At 46.2% G+C, this 22,975-nt stretch overlaps 1 pseudogene and 2 gene segments (V, D, J or C); 1 reads left to right on the plus strand and 2 right to left on the minus strand.

Annotated features, from left to right (window-relative positions):
- The first annotated feature begins 3,832 nt into the window (after window positions 1–3,832).
- On the plus strand, window positions 3,833–4,206 carry LOC102273501 (dynein light chain 1, cytoplasmic-like; annotated as a pseudogene).
- A 2,120-nt stretch (window positions 4,207–6,326) lies between these two features.
- LOC102284580 (T cell receptor beta variable 6-4-like) lies at window positions 6,327–6,817 on the minus strand. The segment is given in 2 exon segments: window positions 6,327–6,682; window positions 6,769–6,817. Coding segments are annotated over 2 exon segments (405 nt in total).
- Window positions 6,818–11,157: 4,340 nt separating this feature from the next.
- On the minus strand, window positions 11,158–11,628 carry LOC102285903 (T cell receptor beta variable 5-5-like). The segment is given in 1 exon segment: window positions 11,158–11,628. A coding segment is annotated over 1 exon segment (471 nt).
- Window positions 11,629–22,975: the final 11,347 nt, after the last annotated feature.

Here is a 22,975-nt window from a genome sequence, read left to right on the forward strand (position 1 = left end):
GCATGACTGCCAGTAATAAATTGATATCCTCGAGCCCTAGAGTGTACCTTGTTGTACAAACCCCACACTCAAAAGGACCATGTACTTAGAACGATGCTCTGCTGTCGGGATCTTCAAATTCTCAATAGTCTTTGAACCATGGACTCTGCAAAGTATGTGCCAGATCCTGGTTACATGATTTTAGACCTGCTGTGCCCTCCTGATGGCGGGTTTCCCTTTAGCATGACCACACGTCTAATGTCTGGGTGACTAAATACTCCTGGTCCTGGGACAGAAAGACACTGAAACTAAAGCGAGAAACAAAGAAGGACCCTCATGTCATAACCACAACAACCAGCCTTGAATCTGGGCCTGGCAAGCCCTCGACTGGTTCCATGCATGTGCTCAGGACTTCTCTGGTCCAGGAGACAGAAGCACACAGTAAAGGGGTCATATCCAGGCCAGGCCAGAAGAAAGGAGTCTTTCCAGATCAAGGCCTGTGGCCTGAATCCTTGGGATCGAGTCATAGGAACCCTTCTCCCACATGGAATTATCACTCACGGATACAACTGCTGCTGGTGGTCAGGCCAGCCCAGGACCCAGTGCGTGAATCTGAAGCCTTGCTAAGTTGTTTCCCATAGAATATTAACAAAAATCATTATAAAATGATTTCAGAAAAAGGATTCATGAGAAAAAAAAATCTCTGAAATTGAATCAATAAATTTTACAAAAACAGCCTGTACCAGCTGGTAAGACCTTTGATGGTCATTTAATCAAACCATCAATCCCCAGTTAGGATTGTCCGTCACACGGAAATGGTATCTCATGTGGTTTTAAGCACTTTGTAATTATAACACTTTCCAGGAGCACTTAACTGTCTTACATATTTAGCTTCAGGCTAAAACGGAATTGTTCTGATGGGTATAGACATTAAGTTTTCACTAAAAAGATGCATGAACAAAACAAATCTACTGCAACAGAAATCACACTGTTGGTTGTCAGGGAAGGAGAGAGTCCCGGGAACGGGCCTGAGGGAATATCTGGTGATAAAATGATCTCTGTCTTAAAGGGACAGATGTTTCATCAGCATATACATATTTATTGATCAAACCATATATCTCTTCATTATACAGTGTGAATATACACCTGACCCTTGAACAACACAAGTTGGAATGGAGTGGATCCACTTGTGGGTGCATATTTTAATAAATATGCACTAAGATACTGAACAGCTGTGATTGGTTGAATCCATGGATGTGGAATCTCAGATACACCGTTGAATGTGCAAGTGAAAGTCGCTCAGCTGTGTCCGACTCCTTGCAATCCCATGGACTAAGCAGTCCGTGGAATTCTCCAGGCCAGAATACTGGAGTGGGTAGGGTAGCCTTTCCCTTCTCCAGGGTATCTTCCCAGCTCTGGTCTCCTGCATTGCAGGCGGATTGTTTACCAGCTGAGCCCCAAGGGAAGCCCAAGAACACTGGAGTGGGTAGCCTGTTCCTTCTGTATTGGATCTTCCCGACCCAGGAATCGAACCAGGGTCTTCTGCATTGCAGGTGGATTCTTTCCCAACTGAGCTGTCAGGGAAGCCCCCAGACTATAAGGTTGTAGGAGGTTCAGGGGCCCTAAAACCTACATTGTTTACTGGTAAACTACAGTTCAAATATCAATAAAAGTGATTTAAAAATATCTGAGGTGAGATGTTACATGCACTTTTTTATTTCATGTAATGAATCATTAGGCATAATATTCCTTTCACTGGGACTTCTGATGTCCTCTTTAAAGGCGTTCAAGGCAAAACATGACCATCTCTACCTTTGCACCTAGGAAATGGTAGAAGAGGCTGTCAGAGGTTAGCAAAGGGAATCAAGAAATGCAGAGTCCTGTTATGTGCCAGGGACTTCATGCTTATTAAATACTTATGAAACCCAGGAAGATGGTGTGATGGCTAACTGAACGTGTCACCTTGACTCTGCCAGAGACATTTAATTAAACTTTATTCTGGATGTCAAGTGAGGGTGTTTTTGGAAGAGGTTAACATATAAATAGTTAGATTTTAACATTAGATTAGATTAACATTTTAAACAGATGATCTTCCATTCCACAGTCTTAGTGGGCCTCATCCAACCAGTGAAGATATGTATAGAAGGAAAAGTCTGATCCTCCCCCAGGTAAGAGAGAACTGTTCAGCTGATGGCCTTCAGACTGGACCATCAGTTCTTGGGCCTTTGAATTTAAACATCAGCTCTCCCTGAACCTCTAGATTCACCAGTCCAACCTGCAGATTTGGACTTATCCGCTGTAACAGCTATGTGGAGTGAACTCCTTTAAAAGATGGGGAGCAGGAAACACAGGGGTTGAGGACAGCCTTGATTCTGATTCCTTGTCTGGCAGTTAGGAAATATGAGACCTGGGCAAGTCACTTCCCATCAGATGTATAAACAGTTAAAATAGTCTTTATCTTGCATGATCTTTGTGAGCATTAAAACATACAAAGGAAAGAATGTCTGGGAAAGTCTACCAGTTCTACCTGGGTCTGGGTCTCCCTGGCTGGCAATTGACACCCTGGCAACCACTTCCTGAGCTGGGGTAGGAGTGTTTTTGTACCAGAGGCATCTGATCATGCAGGGCTGTGTCTTCGCTGCTGGCACAGAGATACCTGGCTGAGTCTGTCAGCTCCAAGGAGCTCAAGTTCAGCTCAGAGCGAGAGTCACTGAACTGTTTTCCTGAGAATCGATCCAGGAGGTGAGCTTCTCCCCTCACTTTCTGGTTGTAATACTGAACGAGGAACTGGGGGCCCTGGCCCAGGGCCTGTTGGTACCAGTACACGGAGAGGTGTCCAGAGACAGGGGAACATCTCAGAGTCGCTTGCTGCTTTCTTGATTTGATCAGGTATTTGGGGGTCTGGGTGACTCCAGAATCCACCAGGCCTGTTGGGAGGAGACAAGGAAGCTGAGGACAGAGCACAGGGAAAGCCTCCTGCTGCAGCCCTCATTGCCAGGCTTCTATCTCAGGGAGGCAAAGACATCTCAGAAGCTCCCACACTGTGTCCAGGACTCACCTGCTCCCAGGAGGCAGAGAGTCACACAGCAGAGGAGCCTGGAGCCCATGGCATCATCAGGAACCCAAGACCACTGCTGGCAGGAGGTGGAACTCCTGGGGTGAGTGGTGTAACATGCCGACCCTCCTGCTTCCCTGATTGGAGCATTTGCCTATGACGTCACTGCTCTGTGTCTCTGCAGGCTGTTTCCAAATCCACTGGATCCCTTGGCAGGATCCATGGTGGACTCCTCTATGCCCTTCCCTGTCCTGCACAGCCCTTCAGCCAAGGGTGGGTGTGAGGTGAACACTGTCCCCATGTCCCCATATGCCCATGACTTTTTCTTCTCTTCCTGTCCCTGCCTGACACTCATCACCCAGCCCTCACCAGCCACACTAATCCCCACACCCTCCACTCCCCATGCTGCTCCAGGAAAAGATCCCCTGTGCACACCCCGAGGCTCCAGGCAAGTCCCCACTCCCCTGGGCAGTGAGGAGTCTGTGCTGGGTCCATGTGTCTGGACCACTCAGGGAACTCAAACCTGCTCCCTGATGCAGGCATGTAGCCAAGGTTCCCCTAAGCTGCCCTCTCCAGGGTGACTCTCAACCCCTCCCAGCACACCCTGCTTACCATGGGCCCACAGTGCCTCCTAGTGGCCCATGGTCCACAGTCTCAGGGATCTGTGCCTTCTGTCTAAATCAAGAATAGAAATTTAGATGCTTCATGGCTTTGGTAGTGACCGCCTCTCTATGCAGGTGTGAGCCTAGCCAGCGCCTTCCCCAGGAGACCAAGGCCAGCCCCTGCTCCTTGGTGAGCATGTGTGACTGAAAGGTTGTGATCAAGAATGCCGATATGTCGGAGGAGATGCAACGGGACTGGGTGGAGTGTGCTGCTCAGGCACTGGAGAAGTATACTACAGAGAAGGACATCACGACCCACATCAAGAAGGAGTCTGACAAGAAGTACAACCCAGTCTGGCACTGCATCGTGGGGAGGAACTTCTGTAGTTATGTGACATATGAAACCAAAGACTTCATCTGCTTCCACCTGGGCCAAGTGGCCAATCTCCTGTTCAAATCTGGTTAAAAGCATGGACTGTGCCACACACCCGGTGATCCATCCAAAAACCAGGACTGCAGCCTAAAGTCCAAATACCAGAGACTGAAGTCTTCAGCCCTGCCTAAGGGAACACCTCCGTCTTTGAACCTTTATTGGGTTTTGTACGGGGCATTCTCTGTACTGGTTTGTTGCGGTTATAAACCAATTAGCAAAACGGCTTACATTTGTATTTATTTTCTATTCCATACTTCTCTGCCCATGTTTTTTTTCTCTTCGAAATCCCTTCCTTTAAAGAAAGAAGTCTTTTGGAGAAGGGTGCGTTAATTGCCGTTTGTTCAAGTAATCTAGAGTTGAAGATGGCCTCTTTAGTTGATCTTGGGTGGGCTGGTGGGGGTGATTCCTTGAAGTTTCTGCCGGATGTAACAGACTAGCCGATTCAGCACTCTTGCGTTTCATTCTTGCCCATCCTGCTCCTGTCGTGCATGGGAGAATACTACTCAGAAGTGCGTGTTGAGAGAGGCACGGCAGAGCAACTACTGGACTAACTCTTACTCCTAATCTGATAAGTACGTTCCTTAAGCGCTCCTTTTGTGATAACTGCTATCGAGTGCTCTGGGCCTTAGGCCTCAAGAGATGATGAATGTGTCATGGAACACCTTTAAGCTTTCTAGGGCTGTAAAATGGAAATAAGCTGGTAAGAAAGTTGGGCTAATGAGGAATCTGTTGGGCTCTAGACATTTCCCCTCCCCTGTCTGTCTAAAGTATACTCTAAAGATCAAAGGTGGTCTTAAAGGGAAAAAGCTTTTAAGCAGCGGCCCTCCTTGTGATTCTAATAAAGTCTGCAGGAATTTAAACTTACAAGCCTGCTGTGCTGTGCTTTAACTAGCTGTCTTCACATATGAGTTGGAGCTTTCATTAAAAGACACAATTAAAACAAAAAAAGAATAGATATTCCCCACAACCCCACCTGCAACCCCTCTACACATAGACACACAAATACACACCCCTGATCTACTGCCTTCCCAGCCTGACAGAATTAGGGTTGATCCTCAAATCCACTCTTATCCTCTAGAGGTAAAAGACTGAATGATCTGACATTTTTACTAAGAAGGAAGTAATTATTGCACCACTACAATGACAGTAATTAGCTAAGATGAAAATACATGACCATAAAATAAATACTCTCAAGATCTCAAGTGAATCCACCAGGAAACATGTATTCCATAACTACTTCTCATTAATCAGATGCATATATTTCTAGATTTCCTATTGAAATTAAGCTTATTACCAAATTCTAGGTAATGCATTTTATAAAGAGGTTTTATATATATGGATTCATTTATCTCTGCACTTATAAAATCTTGAAATCATGAGGCAATGGAGGATATATTTTGACTTTGAGAAGATTTAGATGAGGGAGGTGGGCCAACCTGGCCTAGGTTAGGTGAGATGCTAAGGAGATCGGGGGGCTGGGGGGAGAACACACAAAGACAGTCCGTCCTCGTTCAGTGGACTCATATGAAGTTTTGGACAATTGGTAATCAACTGAAGTTGGTTTCTCTTTGATGACTCCAGACAGCTTGCTCAAAGCAGACCACGTGGACAGGCCACTTTAAAAACTACCTTGTGGTTTGGGAAGGGACGTGACCATAGCTCAGTTGGTAAAGAATCCACCTGCAATGCAGGAGACCCTGGTTCAATTCCTGGGTTGGGAAGATCCGCTGGAGAAGGAAAGGCTGCCCATTCCAGTATTCTGGCCTGGAGAACCCCAGGGACTACATAGTCCATGGGGTCGCAAAAGAGTCGGACACGACTGAGCGACTTTCACTTTCGTGACCCAGATGAAGGAGGAACAATGTGGCTGGAGTAGAAAGGGCCAGGGAGGTGGGAGAGGAGTGACTTACCCACCCAGGAAAGGCGGGCAAGAGAAGAGAGCGCATGCGAGAGCCAGGTTGGGGGAGAACCTTCCAGAGAGACAGCGATGAGCTGCCTGAGGTGGGACACGTGGGCCTGTTTTTATCTAATTTACCAACAACCTTCCCTCCTGGAGGTCTCAGGCTCAAGTGATGACTAAGAGTCAGAGCTGGGGAAACTCCTGGTTCACAGGGAGGATACAGAGAAAAGACAGCAATGGATGGTGGACACAAGTCCACAAGGCCTGGAGTGAGGTCTGGGCCAGCACAGACCACACACTCAGGGTCACACTGCAGGCACGTGGCAGCAAAGCCCTGAGGCTGTTGGTGCTAGGAGCCTACAAGCAAGGGGCTGCCTTGCCTTTTTGCACAGAGAGGAGGTGACCCTGCAGCGCTGTGGAGTAACTGCTGGCGCAGAAGTACACAGATGTCTGGGAGCGGTTGGCAGACTCCAGTGTGAGGGGGAAGTCCTCTGTGCTTGGTCTGGAGACGCTGTAGCCCTCAGGCACATCTCCGTTCTCTGTGTTGGGAGGGCCATTTGAGTAATGGATCAGCCTCAGCCCGCGTCCCAGGTCTTGTCGGTACCAGTACATATAATCGTGGTTCAGATCCTGAGTGCATCTCAGTGTCACTTTCTGTCCTGACCTTACGACCTGGAATCTGGGGTCCTGAGTGACACCAGCATGGACCACCCCTGTGGAGAAGGAGGACTGATGCTGCAGTCACAGCGGACAGTTTTAGTGCTGGCACCCCGGAGGTGCCCCTGCCCCCAGGACTCACCTGCCTGCAGGAGACAGAAGACCACACAGCCCAGGAGGCAGGGGCTCATGGCGGGGGCAGGGCAGGCGGAGGCCCTCTGGTCTGAGTGTGGATGAGAGGGAGAGGGGCTCTCCAGGGAGTCCTTCTGAGATGTCACTGTCCCTGCCAGGCCCCAGAGCCAACCTGTCACTCAGGGGCCACGCCCCTTCCCCTAGAGGCTCAAATCAGAAATGAACCTGAGAGAACTGTTCACAACAGGAAGACCCATCCAGCTCAATAGGCATCAGCCTTACAAGTTGTTGTAACCTGTAAACTGTTTGCAACTTTATGTATACTTTGTTCCAGAGATAATTCTTCATTAAACTTATATTCGTCTTATTTATCCACATATTTATGTAGCCTTTTCAAAGTTATTTTTAACTGGAGTCTAATTGCCTTGCAAAGTGTGTTGGTTTCTGCTGTATACCACGTGACTCAGCCATTAGTATGCATATATCCCCTCCCTCTTGAACTTCCCTCCCTCTGAGCCCTGCACTTGACCCCTCTAGGTCCTTGGAGAGCAAAGAGCTGAACTCCCTGTGCAGTATAGCAGCTTCCCACTAGCTCTCTACTTTACATATGTAATGGGATTTCTTAGTTTGGATTCTTGGGGAAAAGTCCTCAGAGCCTTCTGCTGCCCTTTATGACTCTTGCGTCCCACCTGTGCCTTCAAGTGTCCGTTTCCACTTTGTTTAGTTGATCGCATTGTATTTTTTTTTTTTCCCCAACCTGATTCTTCTGGTGTCTGGTTCCCCAACCTTGGGGCAGGCTCATGGACATTTGAGGAATCCTTTGAGTCTATTTCTTACCAATTCGCTGATAGACTGGGCACCTGCTGAATGCGGCTACAGCTCCTTCATGTTCACCAGAGCACATGCTTCCTGTGTCTGAATGGGGGGAGCAGCACAGCTGTAACCCACCTTTCTTCGAGGAGAGTAGATGGTTGCTCAGCACCGTGGGTGACGTGGGAGCACAAAGGAATACAGATGCGGAAGGGACCGGGGGGAGGTGGCAGACTCGGCGCAGATGAAAACTGCTCCCTTTTTATTTGAGACAGCCATTCCACGTCCCTAAGTGGCATAGACGAAAGTGAAAGTGTTAGTCGCTCAGTCGTGTCCAACTCTGCAGCCCCATGGACTAGATCTAGCCCACCAGGCTCCTCTGTCCATGGGATTTTCCAAACAAGAATACTGGAGTGGATTGTCATTTCCTTCTCCAAGGGATCTTCCTGACCCAGGGATCGAACCTGGGTCTCCTGCAGCGCAGGCAGACTCTTTACCATCTGAGCCACCAGGGAAGCCCTTATGTAGCATGCCTGATCTTAATTAACAGATATCACAGAGCCCCGAACTATCTTGTTACACAGAAGCCCCACTTTGAAGGACCCTGTACTTGATGCAATGCTCTGCTGTTGTGATCTTCAAACACTCAACAACAGTTGAAACATGGACCCTGCAAATTATGCAGCTGGTCCTGGTTACATGGTTTTGGACCTGTGATGACCTCCTGATGTTCTGGTTTTCCTTGATCCCAACCACATGTCTGGGGTCTGGGTAATGCTGCATTCCTGACACCTGGTAGAGAAAGGCTTAGAAACGAAAGTCAGAAGCAGCAAAGGAGTCTGAGTTTATGACCACAGCAGCAAGACTTGACCTGGGTCTGGCAAGCCCACGAGTGGTTCCACATCCACGCTCAGAACTTCTTTCTTCCAGAAGACAGCAGGGCACCCAGCACAGGAGACTCATGCCCAGGCCATGCCAGAAGAGAAAGAGCAGCTTTCCAACTCAAGGCCTGTGTCTTGGATACTTATGGTCGAAGCAAAGGGGACCTGTGTCTCAACATGGAATGCTCTCTCACCAAAATTCCTAGTGCCCACAGTCTTGCCAGGGGAGAACACTGAGTGAGCATGAAACCCAGCTATGTGTGCGTCTCATGGAATCTCAACATCATTTCCTGGGAAGTGATGACTTCTTGTCAAAATATCATTATCAAGTGATTTCAGGGAATGGGTTCATGAGGACGAATTTATGAAAGTGAGTAAATAAATTTTATAAAAATAGCTTGTAGCAGCTGGCATGACCTTTTAATGGTCATTTTATCAAACTGTCCATCTCCAGGTAGGATAGTCCCTGACATGGATGTGGTGCTCACATGGTTTCAAATACTTCTCTAACCATAAGACTTTCCAGGAGCTCCTAACTTTCTTCAATATTTTACACTTGCCTAAAAGGGAATTGTTTTAATGGGTATAGAGCTTATATTTTCAGTAAAAAGATGCCTGAGTAAAACACATCTCTAGCAACAGATATCATATTGTTGGTAGTCAGGGAAGGACAGAGGCATGGGAAAGGGACCTGAAGAAACTTTCTGGTGATAGAAATGTTCTTTATTGTAATAGGGTGGATGTCGCATGGCACATGCATATACTCTGTCCATTATACAGTGTATAATGTTTATGGTATTTACAGCTGAACTTTGAACAACACAGGTTTGAACTGAGTGGGTCCATTTTTGTGTGGATGTTTGAATAAATACTTACTAAGGGAAACTAAAAGACTCTTCCTCCTTGGAAGAAAAGCAATGACAAACCTAGACATCATATTAAAAAGCAGAGACATCACTTTGTCAACCAAGGTCTGTCTAGTCAAAGCTATGGTTTTTCCATTACTCATGTATGGATGTGAGAGCTGGACCATAAAGAAAGCTGAGTGCTGAAGAATTGATGCTTTTGAACAGTGGTGTTGGAGAAGACTCTTGAGAGGTCTTGGACAGCAAGGAGCAAACCAGTCAATCCTAAAGGAAATCAGTCCTAAATATTCACTGGAAGGACTGAAGCTGAAACGCCAATACTTTGGCCACCAGATGTGAAGAGCTGACTCCTTGGAAAAGACCCTGATTCTGGGAGAGATAGAAGGTGGGAGGAGAAGGGGGCGACAGAGGATGAAATGGTTGGATGGCATCTCTGACTCCATGGACTTGAGTTTGAGCAAGCTCCGGGAATTGGTGATGGACAGGGAAGCCTGGCATGCTGCAGTCCATGGGGTCTCAGAAGTCGGACACGACTGAGTGACTGTACTGAACTGAAGGCACTGCCCAGTTTGACTGAATCTGTAGACCTGGAATCCCACACACAGATGGATGAAGGTGAGGTTATACACAAGTTTTTGATGACGGTGTTGTGGATGTCTCAGACCCTAAAGCATACATGAGCTAAAGGTTAACTACAGGGCTTCCCAGGTGGCACAGTGGTAAAGAATCCAGCTGCCATTGAGGAGATGTGGATTTGATCCCTGGGTCAGGAAGATCTCCTGGAGAGGGAAATGGAAACCCACTGCAGAGTTTTGCCTGGGGAATCCCATAGACGAGGCGCCCGGCAGGCTACAGTGCATAGGGTCGCAAAGAGTCAGACACAACTGAGCACACACATATAATTCACACTTCAAAATATCTGAGGAGGCATATATATTACACACTCTTGTTAATTTCATGTGATGACTCATCAGGCATAAATGCTTTTTTCCTGTCACTTCTGATCCCTCAACTATAGGATTTCAAGGTGACATATGTCCATTTCTACCTTTGCACCTAGAAAATGGTAAAAGAGGCTGTCAGAGTTTAGCAAAGGGAATCAAGAAGTCCAGAGTGTTGTTATGTGCCAGGGACTTCCTGCTTATTAAGTACTTATACAACAGTGGAAAATGGTGTGATGCTATTATAGTGTATCACCTTGAGTATGCCACAGATATTTAATTAAACATTATTCTGGGTGTTACATGAGGGTGTTGTTGGAAGAGATTAACATGGAAACACATAGACTTTAGATTAGGTTAGATTACCCTAGGTTAGATTAACATTGTAACATTGTAAACAGATGACCTTTCATAGTGTTGGCGGGCATCATTTAACCAGTGAAGACAGGAATAGAACAGAGAGACTGATCCTCCCCAAGTAAGAGATAATTGTCCAGGTGATGGCCTTCAAACTGGACCATTAGTTCTTCAGCTTTAGAACTAAAACTCAGCTTTCCCTGGGTCTCTACCACCAGCCCAGTATCCAGTTTTGGGACTTACCAGGGATGGGGAGCCTGCTGCTTAAGAGTCGGAACAACTGAAGTGACTTAGCAGCAGCAGCCTACCCCTTTAAAACATGTGTACATGTTTGTTCTATGGGGGACAGTTCTAAGGGGGCAAGGACCACAGGTGTTGAGGACAGACGTGAGTCTGATTCCTTGTCTGACAGTGATGAAGTATGAGACCTGGGCAAGTCAGTTCCCCTCGGGTGTATAAACAATTAAAATAATACTTATCTTGCATGATCTTTGTGAGCATTAAAACACAGCAAACAAAGAATGTCTGGGAAAACCTGTCCACTCTACCAGAGCCTGGGCCTAGCTGGCTGGCAGCCAAAACCCTCAAGGCCACTTCCTGAGCTGGGGTAGGAGTGTTTTTGTCCCAGAGGCACCTGATCATGCAGGGCTGTGTCTTGGCTGCTGGCACAGAGATACACGGCTGAGTCTGTCAGCTCCAAGGAGCTCAAATTCAGCTCAGAGTGAAAGTCACTAAATTGTTTTGCTGAGAATCGATCTGGCATGTTTTCTCCTCCACTAACTTGTCCGCGGTAATACTGAACGAGGAACTGGGGGCCCTGGCCCAGGGCCTGTTGGTACCAGTTCACAGAGCTGTGTCCAGAGTCAGGGGAACATCTCAGAGTCGCTTGCTGTTTTCTTGATTTGATCAGGTATTTGGGGCTCTGGGTAACTTCAGAATCCACCAGGCCTGTTGGGAAGGAGACAGAAGGAAGCTGAGGGCAGAGCACAGGGAAGCCTCCTGCTGCAGCCCTCATCGCCAGGCTTCTATCTCAGGGAGGCAAAGACATCTCAGAAGCTCCCACACTGTGTCCAGGACTCACCTGCTCCCAGGAGGCAGAGAGTCACACAGCAGAGGAGCCTGGAGCCCATGGCAGCATCAGGAACCCAAGACTGCTGCTGGCTGGGGCGGGGCTCCTGGGGTGAGTGGTGTACAGTGCTGACCCTCCTGCTTCCCTGATTGGAGCGTTTGCCTATGACATCACTGTTGTCTGTCTCTGCAGGCTGCCCTTGTCCACTAGACCCCTTGGGAGGACCCAGGGTTAGCTCCTCTATTCCCTTCCCTGTCCTGCACAGCTGCTCAGCAAAGGGTGGGTGTGAAGTGTGCATTCTCCCCATGTCTCCATATGTCCACAATATGACTTCTTCTCCTCTCTCTGCTCCTTCCTGACACTCATCACCGAGCCCTCACCAGCCACCCAAACCCCTCACCCTCCACTTCCTTTGCAGGGTCCCCCTGAGTACATCCTGAAGCTCCAGGGACGTCCCCACTCCCCTGGGCAGTGAGGAGTCTGCACCAGTTCCTTGTGTCCTGGAAGCACTGCTGCTGCTGCTGCTGCTAAGTCACTTCAGTCGTGTCTGACTCTGGGCGACCCCATAGACAGCAGCCCACCAGGCTCCCCCGTCCCTGGGATTCACCAGGCAAGAACACTGGAGTGGGTTGCCATTTCCTTCTCCAGTGCATGAAAATGAAAAGTGAAAGTGAAGTCGCTCAGTCATGTCTGACTCTTCGAGACCCCATGGACTGCAGCCTACCAGGCTCCTTCATCCATGGGATTCTCCAGGCAAGAGTACTGGAGTGGGGTGCCATTGCCTTCTCTGGCTGGAAGCACTAGGGGAACTCAAACCTGCTCCCTGATGCAGGCATGTAGTCACGGTTCCCTTAAGCTCCGCTCTCTTGGGTGCCTCTTCAACCCCTCCCAGGCAGCCTGCTTACCATGGGCCCACAGTGGCTCCTAGTGGCCAATGGTCCACAGTCTCATGGATTTGTACTTTAGGTCTAAAGCAGGAATAGAAATTCCCAAGAGCCCTCAGGACAACCCCTCCACACACACACACACACACACACACACACACCCACCCACACACACGCATGTGCACACACACACACACACACACACACACTCACACTCCTGTTCTTATGCCTCCCCAGCCTGGCTGAATTAGGGTTGATCTTGAAATCCACTCAGCCTCTGGAGGTAAAAGATTGTATGAAGAGACACTTCGACTAAGAAAAAAAAAATTGCTCCACCATTGCTATCATGGTAGTTTGCTAAGATGAAATAGTACAGGCCATAAAATAAACACTCTGGTGGTCTCAAGTGAAACCATCCTGGAAACATGTATTCCATAGCTCCTTCTGATTAATCAGAAACCATATATTTCCAGATTTTATGTTTAAATTAAGTATTGCCAAATTCTAAGTAGTGTACTTTATAAAGAGGTTATATATATATGAACCTATTTATTTCTATACTTATGAAATCTTGAAATAACTATCCAGTCAGTAGAAGACCTAGGAGGACTTTTCTCCAAAGAAGACATGAAGATGGCCAACAAGCACAAGAAAAGTTTGGCAACAACACTACTTATCAGAGGAATGGAAGTCAAAACTATAGTGAGGCATCACCTCACACTGGTCAGAATAAGCATCATTAAAAAGTCTACAAGTAATAAATGCTGGAGACAGTGTGGAGAAAAAGGAACCCTCCTACACTGTTGGTGGGAATGAAATCTGGCACAGCTATTAGAAGAGTTCAGTTCAGTTCAGTTCAGTCACTCAGTCGTGTCCGACTTCTTGCAACCCCATGAACTGCAGCACACCAGGCCTCCTGTCTACCACCAACTCCCAGAGTCCACCCAAACCCATGTCCATTGAGTCGGTGATGCCATCCAGCCATCTCATCCTCTGTCATCCCCTTCTCCTTCTGCCCTCAATCTCTCCCAGCATCAGGGTCTTTTCAAATGAGTCTTAGAAGAGTATGGAGGCTGTTTAAGAAACTAAAAATAGAGTGACTGTATGATCTTGCAATCCCACTTGTAGGCATAAAATTAGACAAAACTATAATTCTAAAAGATACATGGATCTCCATGTTCTTCATGGCACTATTTACAATACTCAAGGTATGGAAGCATCCTAAATATTCATCAACAGATGAATAGTAGAGGTAGTATGTGTGTATACACACACACACACACACACACACACACAGTGGAGTATTACTCAGCCACAAAAAGAATGAAATAATGTTATTTTCAATAAAATGTTTGGACCTGGAGATTATCATACTAATGGAGTAAGGCAGAGAAAGACAAATATTATATGATACAGCTTACAAGTGCAATCTGAACAAAAGGACGTAAAAACAAACTCATTTACAAAACAGAAATAGACCCACAGACATAGAAAAGAAACTCATGGTTACCAGTGGGGAAAAGTGAAAGTGGAAATTGCTAGTCGCTCAGTCGTGTCTGACTCATAGACTGTAGCCCACCAGGCTTCTCTGTCCATGCGATTTCCCAGGCAAGCACACTGGAGTCTGTCGCCATTTCCTTCTCCGGGGTATCTTCCCAACCCAGGGATGGAACCTGGGTCTCCTGCATTGCAGCAGATTCCTTACCGCCTGAGCCACAGGAGGAAGGTGCTGCTGCTGCTGCTGAGTCACGGCAGTCGTGTCCGCCTCTGTGCAACCCCATAGACGGCAGCCCACCAGGCTCCCCCGTCCCTGGGATTCTCCAGGCAAGAACACTGGAGTGGGTTGCCATTTCCTTCTCCAATGCAGGAAAGTGAAAAGTGAAAGTGAGTCGCTCAGTCGTGTCCAACTCTTAAGAGGGAAGGATCAGTTAGGAGTCTGGGATTAACATATATGCATTACAATATAGAAAATAGATAATAGATAATCAACAAGGACCTACTACACAGCACAGGGAATTATACTTGGTATTTTCTAATAGCTTACAAGGAAAAAGATTCTGAAAACATATACATACACACATATGTATTTTTGTTGCTTTTCAGTGACTAAATTGTGTCTCACTCTTTGTGACCCTATGGACTGTAGCATCCCGGGTTCCTCTGTCTTCCACTATCTCCCAGAGTTAGCTCAAACTCATGTCCATTTAATCAGTGATGCCATCCAACCATCTCATCCTCCATCATCCCCTTCTCCTCCTGCATTCAATCTTTCCCAGCATCCAGGATTTTTCCAGTGAGTCAGCCCTTCCCATCATGTGGCCAAAGTATTGGAGCTTTAGGTGCAGCATCAGTCCTTCCAGTGAATGTTCAGGGTGATTTCCTTTAGGATGGACTGGTTTGATCTCCTTGCAATCCAAGGAACTCTCAAGAGTCTTCTCCAACACCACAGTTTGAAAGCATCAATTCTTCAGTGCTCAGCCTTCTTTATGGTCCAACTCTCACATCCATGCATGACTACTGGAGAAACCATAGCTTTGACTAGACAGACCTCTATTGGCAAAGTGATGTCTCTGCTTTTTTTTTTTTTTAATTAAGTTTTATTAAAGTATAAAGGAGATAGAGAAAGCTTCTGACATAGGCATCAGAAGGGGGTAGAAAGAGTACCCCCGATGTCTCTGCTTTTTAATTTGCTGTCTAGGTTTGTCATTGCTTTTCTTCCAAGGAGCAAGTGTCTTTTAATTTTGTGACTGCAGTCACCATCTGCAGTGATTTTGGAGCCCAAGAAAATGAAATCTGTTACTGTTTCCACGTTTTCCGCTTCTATATGTGTATGTGTATATTTGCATCACCAAATCACTGAGCTGTACACCTGAAACTAAGACAACAGGATAAACCAACTATACACATGATACAAAGAAGAAACAGAAAGAATCCCAACTCCAGCTTCTGAGATTGTCAGACTCAGGAGACTTAGAGAAACTGCAAGAGAGTGGTAACTTGGATTCACACCCACATTTAATTATAAGCTATATTTTTTTAAAGAAACCATACTATGTTACTCTAATCACTTTAAAGCATACTCACCGGGAGCTGTACTAATGCGTATACTTTGATTAGAAGAGTGCTCAGTGTGGAATATTCTGGTAAGACTTAACACTGACATAGACATAGCCAAAAAAGAAAATGTTGAAATGTTCACACAAACTGGAAGTCTGGACTTGAATCCAGTTGTTCACACACTAGGATAAATATCTAAATTGTGCTAGGAAAAAAAAACCTCCATGCAGCTCTGTATACAATATATCCATGCGTGTTCAGTCATGTCCAACTCTTTGCGACCCCATGGACTGTAGCCCACCAGGCCCCTCTATCCATGGAATTTTCCAGGTAAAAATACTGGAATGAGTTGCCATTTTCTACTCCTGGGGATCTTCCCCACCCAGGGATGGAACCCACGCCTTCCACACCTCTCCTGCATCTCCTGCATTGAAAGCAAACCTTTTACCACTGAGCCACTCTATGTAAATGGGCATTAATTAACCCCTTTCACAAGTGTCAGAGTATCAATTATATATTTACATACTTGGCTTTTTCTATGAAAGTAAAGGTTGTAAGACAGTTTTTATAGAAGGACTTATGTCTCCCCTAAATTCAATTGTTGAAGTCCTAAATCCCCATGAGGCTGTATCTGAACTTAGGACCTTGGAGGAGGTGGTTAAAGATGAATAACATTATGCGGGTGGGACTCTGACACAGCGTAACTAGCGTCCTCATGTGAGAGGAAGAGACACCAGAGCCCTTTCTCTGTGAAAACCCAGAGGAGAGGCCCTGTGAGGCCACAGGGAGAAGGCAGCTGCCTCCCAGCCAGGAGCAGAGTCCTCACCGGAAACCAACCCTAGCCCCTGCATCTTGGGTTTCAGGCCCCAGAACTGTGAGAAAATCAGCGTGTGTGGTCTAAGCCACACAGCCTGGTGTTTATTACGGCAGCCTGAGAAGATTCCCGGGAGGAGGGCATGGCCACCCACTCCAGTATCCTTGCCTGGAGAATCCCATGGACAGAGGAGCCTGTCAGGCTACAGTCCACGGAGTTGTAAGGGTCGGACACGACTGAGCAACTAAGCACAGCACAGCAGGAGCAAACTAGTCAATAGTATAGCCCCGCAGGAAGTCAGGATAAGAAGCAAAGAGGAAGGCAGGTCTGAGCCAGGCCCTGAAAAATGAGCAGTACCTGGTCATGTGTGGGGAGGAGAGAGGGCCTGTGGGGCCGTGGGAAGAGAGAGAGAGTGGATGCAGAGGATTTAAGATGCATCTGCGTTTCAGGGAATTTAGCAAAGTTTGGTCACAGAGCGCGTTACCTCCTGAGATGGCCCCAAAGCGGTGATCTGAAGCAAATAGAATCTGAGTGTTGAAGGGATTCCAGGGAAGCAGAATTGACCTGGAGAGCCTCTGCCTGTGTATAACCAGAGGAGCCATGCCCTCTTCTGTGTGTGGGAGGCACTGAACCGTGCCCAGAGGACGCAGGCAAGGGAGAAAGGTCTAGAAAGAATAACTGAGGTCAACTCCGGGTTTCACACACCATCATCACGTCATCTACGTGGTGAGGACCTCACCCGGACTGGCCCCAGGGGATCAGGTTGTTAGAAACACTGGTGACTCAAGACTGTGGGAGGAGGAAAGAGATGTTTTGAATAACACAGTTGTTTTCTTCTTCTTTTTTTACTCATTTTCTAGCTCCAGATCTATTCTCAACCACTTCATGCGTAGTTTCTGCCCTGGACCTTCCCCATATGTCAGTGTCTTCTCCCTAAATTATACAAATCAAACGCTTGTGATGCTATTAGAATCAAACACTTATCATGTCATTTTGTTCCCCAGGTGAACTCTCTCTTCCTCAAAAAAGAAAAGCCTCCAGTTAGTAAATGACAAACCCTTCCTCTCCCCTGGTAGCATCCAGTGTCAGACAGGAAGGTCGTTTTGGAGCAAATCTGGTGATGTAAGCCCATTCTCTGAACACATCTTCTTGACCTCTCTTGTCCCTCCCTGCGTGGCACGAGAGCCCAGGACTGCTTTCCAGGGCCCCAGTCATTTTTCTCTCCCACTGCAGTCCCCAGGCTCTCATGGATCTGGCAGCTCTGAGGTCGCTGCTGGCACCAAGGTACAGGGCCAAGTCAGTCAGCTGCAAGGAGCTCATGTTCAGCTCAGAGCGGGAGTCACGAAACCGTTTTGCTGAGAATTGATCTGGGAAGTTGCCTTTAGTTCTTTGCAGTTTCTTAAAACTCAAAGAAGAACTGAGGCACCTGACTCAGGGCCTGTTGGTACCAAGACACCCTGGGTGGTGGGGGGTTTGGCCAGAGGCAGGGGAGCGTCTCAGGGTCCCTCGCTGTCTTCTTGCTTTAATCAGGTATCTTGGGGTTTGGGTGACTCCAGAATCCACAAGGCGTGTGGGGAAGAAGATCGGGGCTGAGAAAGAACGTGGGAAAGAGCCCGATGCTGTCTTGGATTCAGGCAAAGTCAGGCTAGGAACATGGATTTTCTCCTGTGCCAAGGACCCACCTGCTGCCACGAGACAAAGAGCCACACAGCAGACAGGGCTGCAGCCCATGGCAGGAGGGGCAGAGCTGGGCAGGCGTCTCCTTGCTCAGAGCTCTGCTTCTCTGAGAGCTGGGGTTCTGGGCCTCCTTCCTCTGATTGGAGGAGAGGCAGTGACATCACTGCTCTGATGTCATTGCCTCTGCAGGTTCTCATGAGCCTGGCCCCCCCTTTCCAGGTCAGCTGATCCAGGAACCCTGCTCTGTTCTGCAAAGTCTCTTAGATGACATGTGAGCTGAATGTGCTAGTTAAGGCGAGGCTGGATTTAGGCCACACACTCTTCCCCATGGCTCCTTTGCTTTCCCTTTGAGGCAGGTGTTTCTCTACCTGTCCCTGCCCACTTCCAGCTCCATACACTTCACTTTTCCTGCAACCTCAGAGGCTCCCTCAGCACTGCATAGTTGAAGTTGATGGCTCCCAGCTGGGACAGCAAGCCTGCAAATTAGTGTCTGTGCTATTAAGTCTTCTAGAGGAAAACAGCACCACATAATGCTGTTTTTTAACCCTCCTGGTCCCAGGCACTAGCTCTATCTGCTTGCTCTGCCCCAGAAACTTCTGGAGTTTGGCAATCCACAGTGCCCCCACGAGACCTATGGGTGATAACCAAGACATTGACTTTGCCCTGAGATAATCATCATGGGATGTGTTTAAATTAGAAACTATTTCACTGGTTGCCTATTGCAGTATGGTCTTTGTTTGGGGGGAGGGGCTTTTTGCTTTGTTTCTCCTAAAGTCACACACACACATACAAATCATATACAAGCCAGGCCTAGATGATTTGTGATTTTGTATTTTAAGCAAAAAAGAAATGTGGCCATGAAAGAACTGTTTTGACTTTAAGCAGTTTTTGATGAGCTGAATGGTACAAACCCGGCTTAGGTCAGATTAGACACTAAACTTGGTTTTCTTTTCATGACTGCAGACAACTGACTCAAAGCACACCACATAGGCCTTTTTACAATGTTCCCGCTAATCAGTTTACCCCAGAATAAGAAAATAATGCCCCTTGTTTCTGGAAAATCTCTTCTATCCTGTTTCTTTTAGAAATCCTCTTTTTGCCTCTGTTCATTGATAATAATATTCATACAATGCCCATTTGCCCATATATGAGTAAATGTGTATAGATAAATGGTCATATTTCTCTAGACTTTTCTTTGATGCCCAAGTAGGAAATTAAATATCCTAACCTTCTGTAACTATTATGCCAGAAAGGATACTAATGGATTAATGCATAATAACAAAATTAATAGAGGGATTTGGGAAAAGAGATTCTAAGAAGGATTCATTTCCAGAGCCAGTATCTCCCATTGGAGATAATTTACATTGAATTACCTGTTACTTGGTCTTACACAGTGAATTATATAGAGTGAATATAGATATTCTAATGGAATCTATTTCTTGACTTTCTAAGTCTGAAGGCAACAAGCCCTCCAAGAACCATTGAGAAGAGATCCCTGATTCAGCTGCATGTGACACTGTTGGGCAGTACATCAATGTCATCGATGACCAGCTGATGTGCCAGCAAGCTAAGAGTGACCAGACCTCTTACAAGATCCACCCAGTGGAGGGAAATTCCACCCTGAGTGAATCTTCATGGATATAAGTCAGAACAAATTAATTCAAGCCCAGATGGCAATGTCCTGTAACTGAATACTTTTTATCAATTTTGTGTACACATAGCTCATTAAAACCATTCACAATAGCATCATATGTGTCTTATGGAGTTTCTGATAGTAGATAAGGAGAAGGTTCTACACAAAATCATAGAAATATGAGCAATCACTATAAATTACACTAAGGAAGGTGTATTTCTCTGCTTTATGGAACACTTGGCATCTTTTGGCATCAATTAGAAAAAATTGCAAGATTGCCAGTCAAAACTTAAGTATTTGAAGAAAAAAACCTCAGAAGATTGTTTAAGAGATGCCTGAGGCCCCATAAAAAACAGTCATTATATTTCAGACAAGAGAAGCCTGACTGATATTGTAACAATGGACAAAATGTGGAGCCACTGGCTTCTGGATCCTTCTAAAATTGCAACCTAGCATCACCTAGGTTGCATCACCTGGCTCCTTCATTAGGGGAACCTGATGAGGCAAGAGGTAAATGTGAGCACTAGAGATTCATCAAAAATCAAGAGAATATTCTGGAAAGACTGAAGCTCTTTGGGGCTGGAATATGAGTAAGATGGGGGGTGAGTCCAGGTCAGCAGTGAGAAAACAATTGGTGAAAATAACTTTCATTTTGCTCTTGCCTGACCCCTTCTTTACTTTGAGACAGTCTTACCTGCATTTTTATCACAGAAATCAATAGCTGGGTATGAGATACCACTAAAGGACCAGAAAAAAAAAGTTAACTGTACAATATGTAGCCTCAGAAAGCGAGTTATTGAATTCAATGAATTAACAATTTAAAACAAGCATAACAAATATACTACATGAAGATCTGCAATATAAATAAGAATATAGAAGATGTTACCACATAAGAAAATGTAAGGCCAATTAATAGGAATTCTTAACCTGCAGCCCACCTAGCGTATTTTATATCAGCATTTCAAAATGTCGTATTATGGAGAAGGAGGTTCAAGTTATCAAATTCTCTAAGAGAAGCCAATGTTTCATGTAAACACTAAGTTTTTGTTCCAGTAAGAACTAGTATATATCCATCTTTTCCTGAAATAATGACTCCTATCATCAAGGAACTTTTTCCTTTATTTTCCCCAAAACAAGATTTCAGCTAATAATCCAGATAAGATCTGTGAAGCTCTCCTTTGAAAACTAAGTGAAATTTCCCAGAGCTTATAAATTTCAAAAACTATGAAAATTCAAAGCCCTTCCAGGGGTTTCTGACCATGCCCATGGAATCTGCATTCCCCTGGTCTTCTCTAACCCTGTCACATTACCTGGCCAAAAAGCTAAGACTGCCTTTGATTTCCTCAAGAAAATTATGAAAACCCAATGAATTTCATAGATTCTACTGGAGATGTGGGTGGTGCTGTATGGCAGGGGTCCCCCACCTCTGGGATCTAGTGCCTGATGATCTGATGTGGAGCTGATGTAATAATAGAAGGAATAAAGTGCACAATAAATGAAGTGCACTTGAATCATCCTGAAACCATCCCCACCCCTCCATCTGTGAAAAATTGTCTTCCGTGAAACTGATCCTTGATGCCAGCAAGGTTGAGGACAGCTGCTTTAAAGGATCGACCGGTGACTCAGAAATAAAGAATCTGCCTGTAATGCAGGAGACGTGGATTCGATCCCTGGGTTGGGAAGATCCCCTGGAGAAGGAAAGGGCAACCGACTCCAGTATTCTTGCCTGAGAAATCCCATGGACAGAGAAGCCTGGTTGGCTACAGTCCCTGGGGTCACAAGAATCGGACATGACTTAGCAACTAAACCACCACCACACTGCTAATTATGTCAAAATTATAGCCACTATACCAACCTTGCTTTTCAGTTTGCTTCCAACAGGTCTGTCTATTCACCTGGAGTGCCCTTGCACCCTGTTCAACCCAAGACCTCATCCTCCTCCTAACCTGAAAAGAGCAAGGACCTGACCATCGGGTGGCTGTGAAGTGGACGGGACAGGGCCACGTGAGGTCTTGCTAAGCACACAGTCGTCAGTGAACACAGCTGGGCTTAAGCCATGGATTTAGCACAACAACAACATCAAACGACAGAGGAGAGCCTCCACAGTGCCTGCTCCTAGTAAATTGGAGGTGTTGACATTGTCATCTGGGGCAGGAAGCTTTCCAGTAATTTCCTAGATTTTTTTTTTTACCTCCATCTTCTCTGGAGCCCTCCAGGTTTCCTGTGTGGTATTTCCCACTGGTTGTAGTGCTAGTCACAACTCCTTTAAATCACCATATTTACTTCACTTCCCCACCATTCTACTTTTTTTCCAGCACAAACTGAAGCAACTAGAACTCATCTTCCTGGTGAGAAACTAAATGGTATCACCACTTGGGAAAATAGTGTACTCACTTTTATAAAGTAAAATAAGTACTTATACAACCCAGAAAGCCCACTCCTAGGTATTTACCCAAGAAAAATGAAAGTGTTCAGTTCAGTTCAGTCACTCAGTTGTGTCCAACTCTTTGCGACCCCATGAATCGCAGCACACCAGGCCTCCCTGTCCATCACCAACTCCTGGAGTTCACTCAGACTCACGTCCATCGAGTAAGTGATGCTATCCAGCCATCTCATCCTCTGTCATCCCCTTCTCCTCCTGCCCCCAATCCCTCCCAGCATCAGAGTCTTTTCCAATGAGTCAACTCTTTGCATGAAGTGGCCAAAGTACTGGAGTTTCAGCTTTAGCATCATTCCTTCCAAAGAAATCCCAGGGCTGGTCTCCTTCAGAATGACCTGGTTGGATCTCCTTGCAGTCCAAGGGACTCTCAAAAGTCTTCTCCAACACCACACTTCAAAAGCAATTCTTCGGTGCTCAGCTTTCTTCACAGTCCAACTCTCACATCCATATATGACCACAGGAAAAACCATAGCCTTGACTACACGGACCTTTGTTGGCAAAATAATGTCTCTGCTTTTGAATATGTTATCTAGGTTGGTCATAACTTTCCTTCCAAGGAGTAAGGGTCTTTTAATTTCATGGCTGCAGTCACCATCTGCAGTGATTTTTGAGCCCAAAAAATAAAGTCTGACACTGTTTCCACTGTCTCCCCATCTATTCCCATGAAGTGATGGGACCAGATGCCATGATTTTCTGAAGGTTGAGCTTTAAGCCAACTTTTTCACTCTCCTCTTTCACCCTCATCAAGAGGCTTTTTGTTCTTCTTCACTTTCTGCCATAAGGGTGGT

This window comes from Bos mutus, chromosome 4 (assembly GCF_027580195.1).
Source record: "Bos mutus isolate GX-2022 chromosome 4, NWIPB_WYAK_1.1, whole genome shotgun sequence".
NCBI classification, from domain to species: Eukaryota; Metazoa; Chordata; class Mammalia; order Artiodactyla; family Bovidae; genus Bos; species Bos mutus.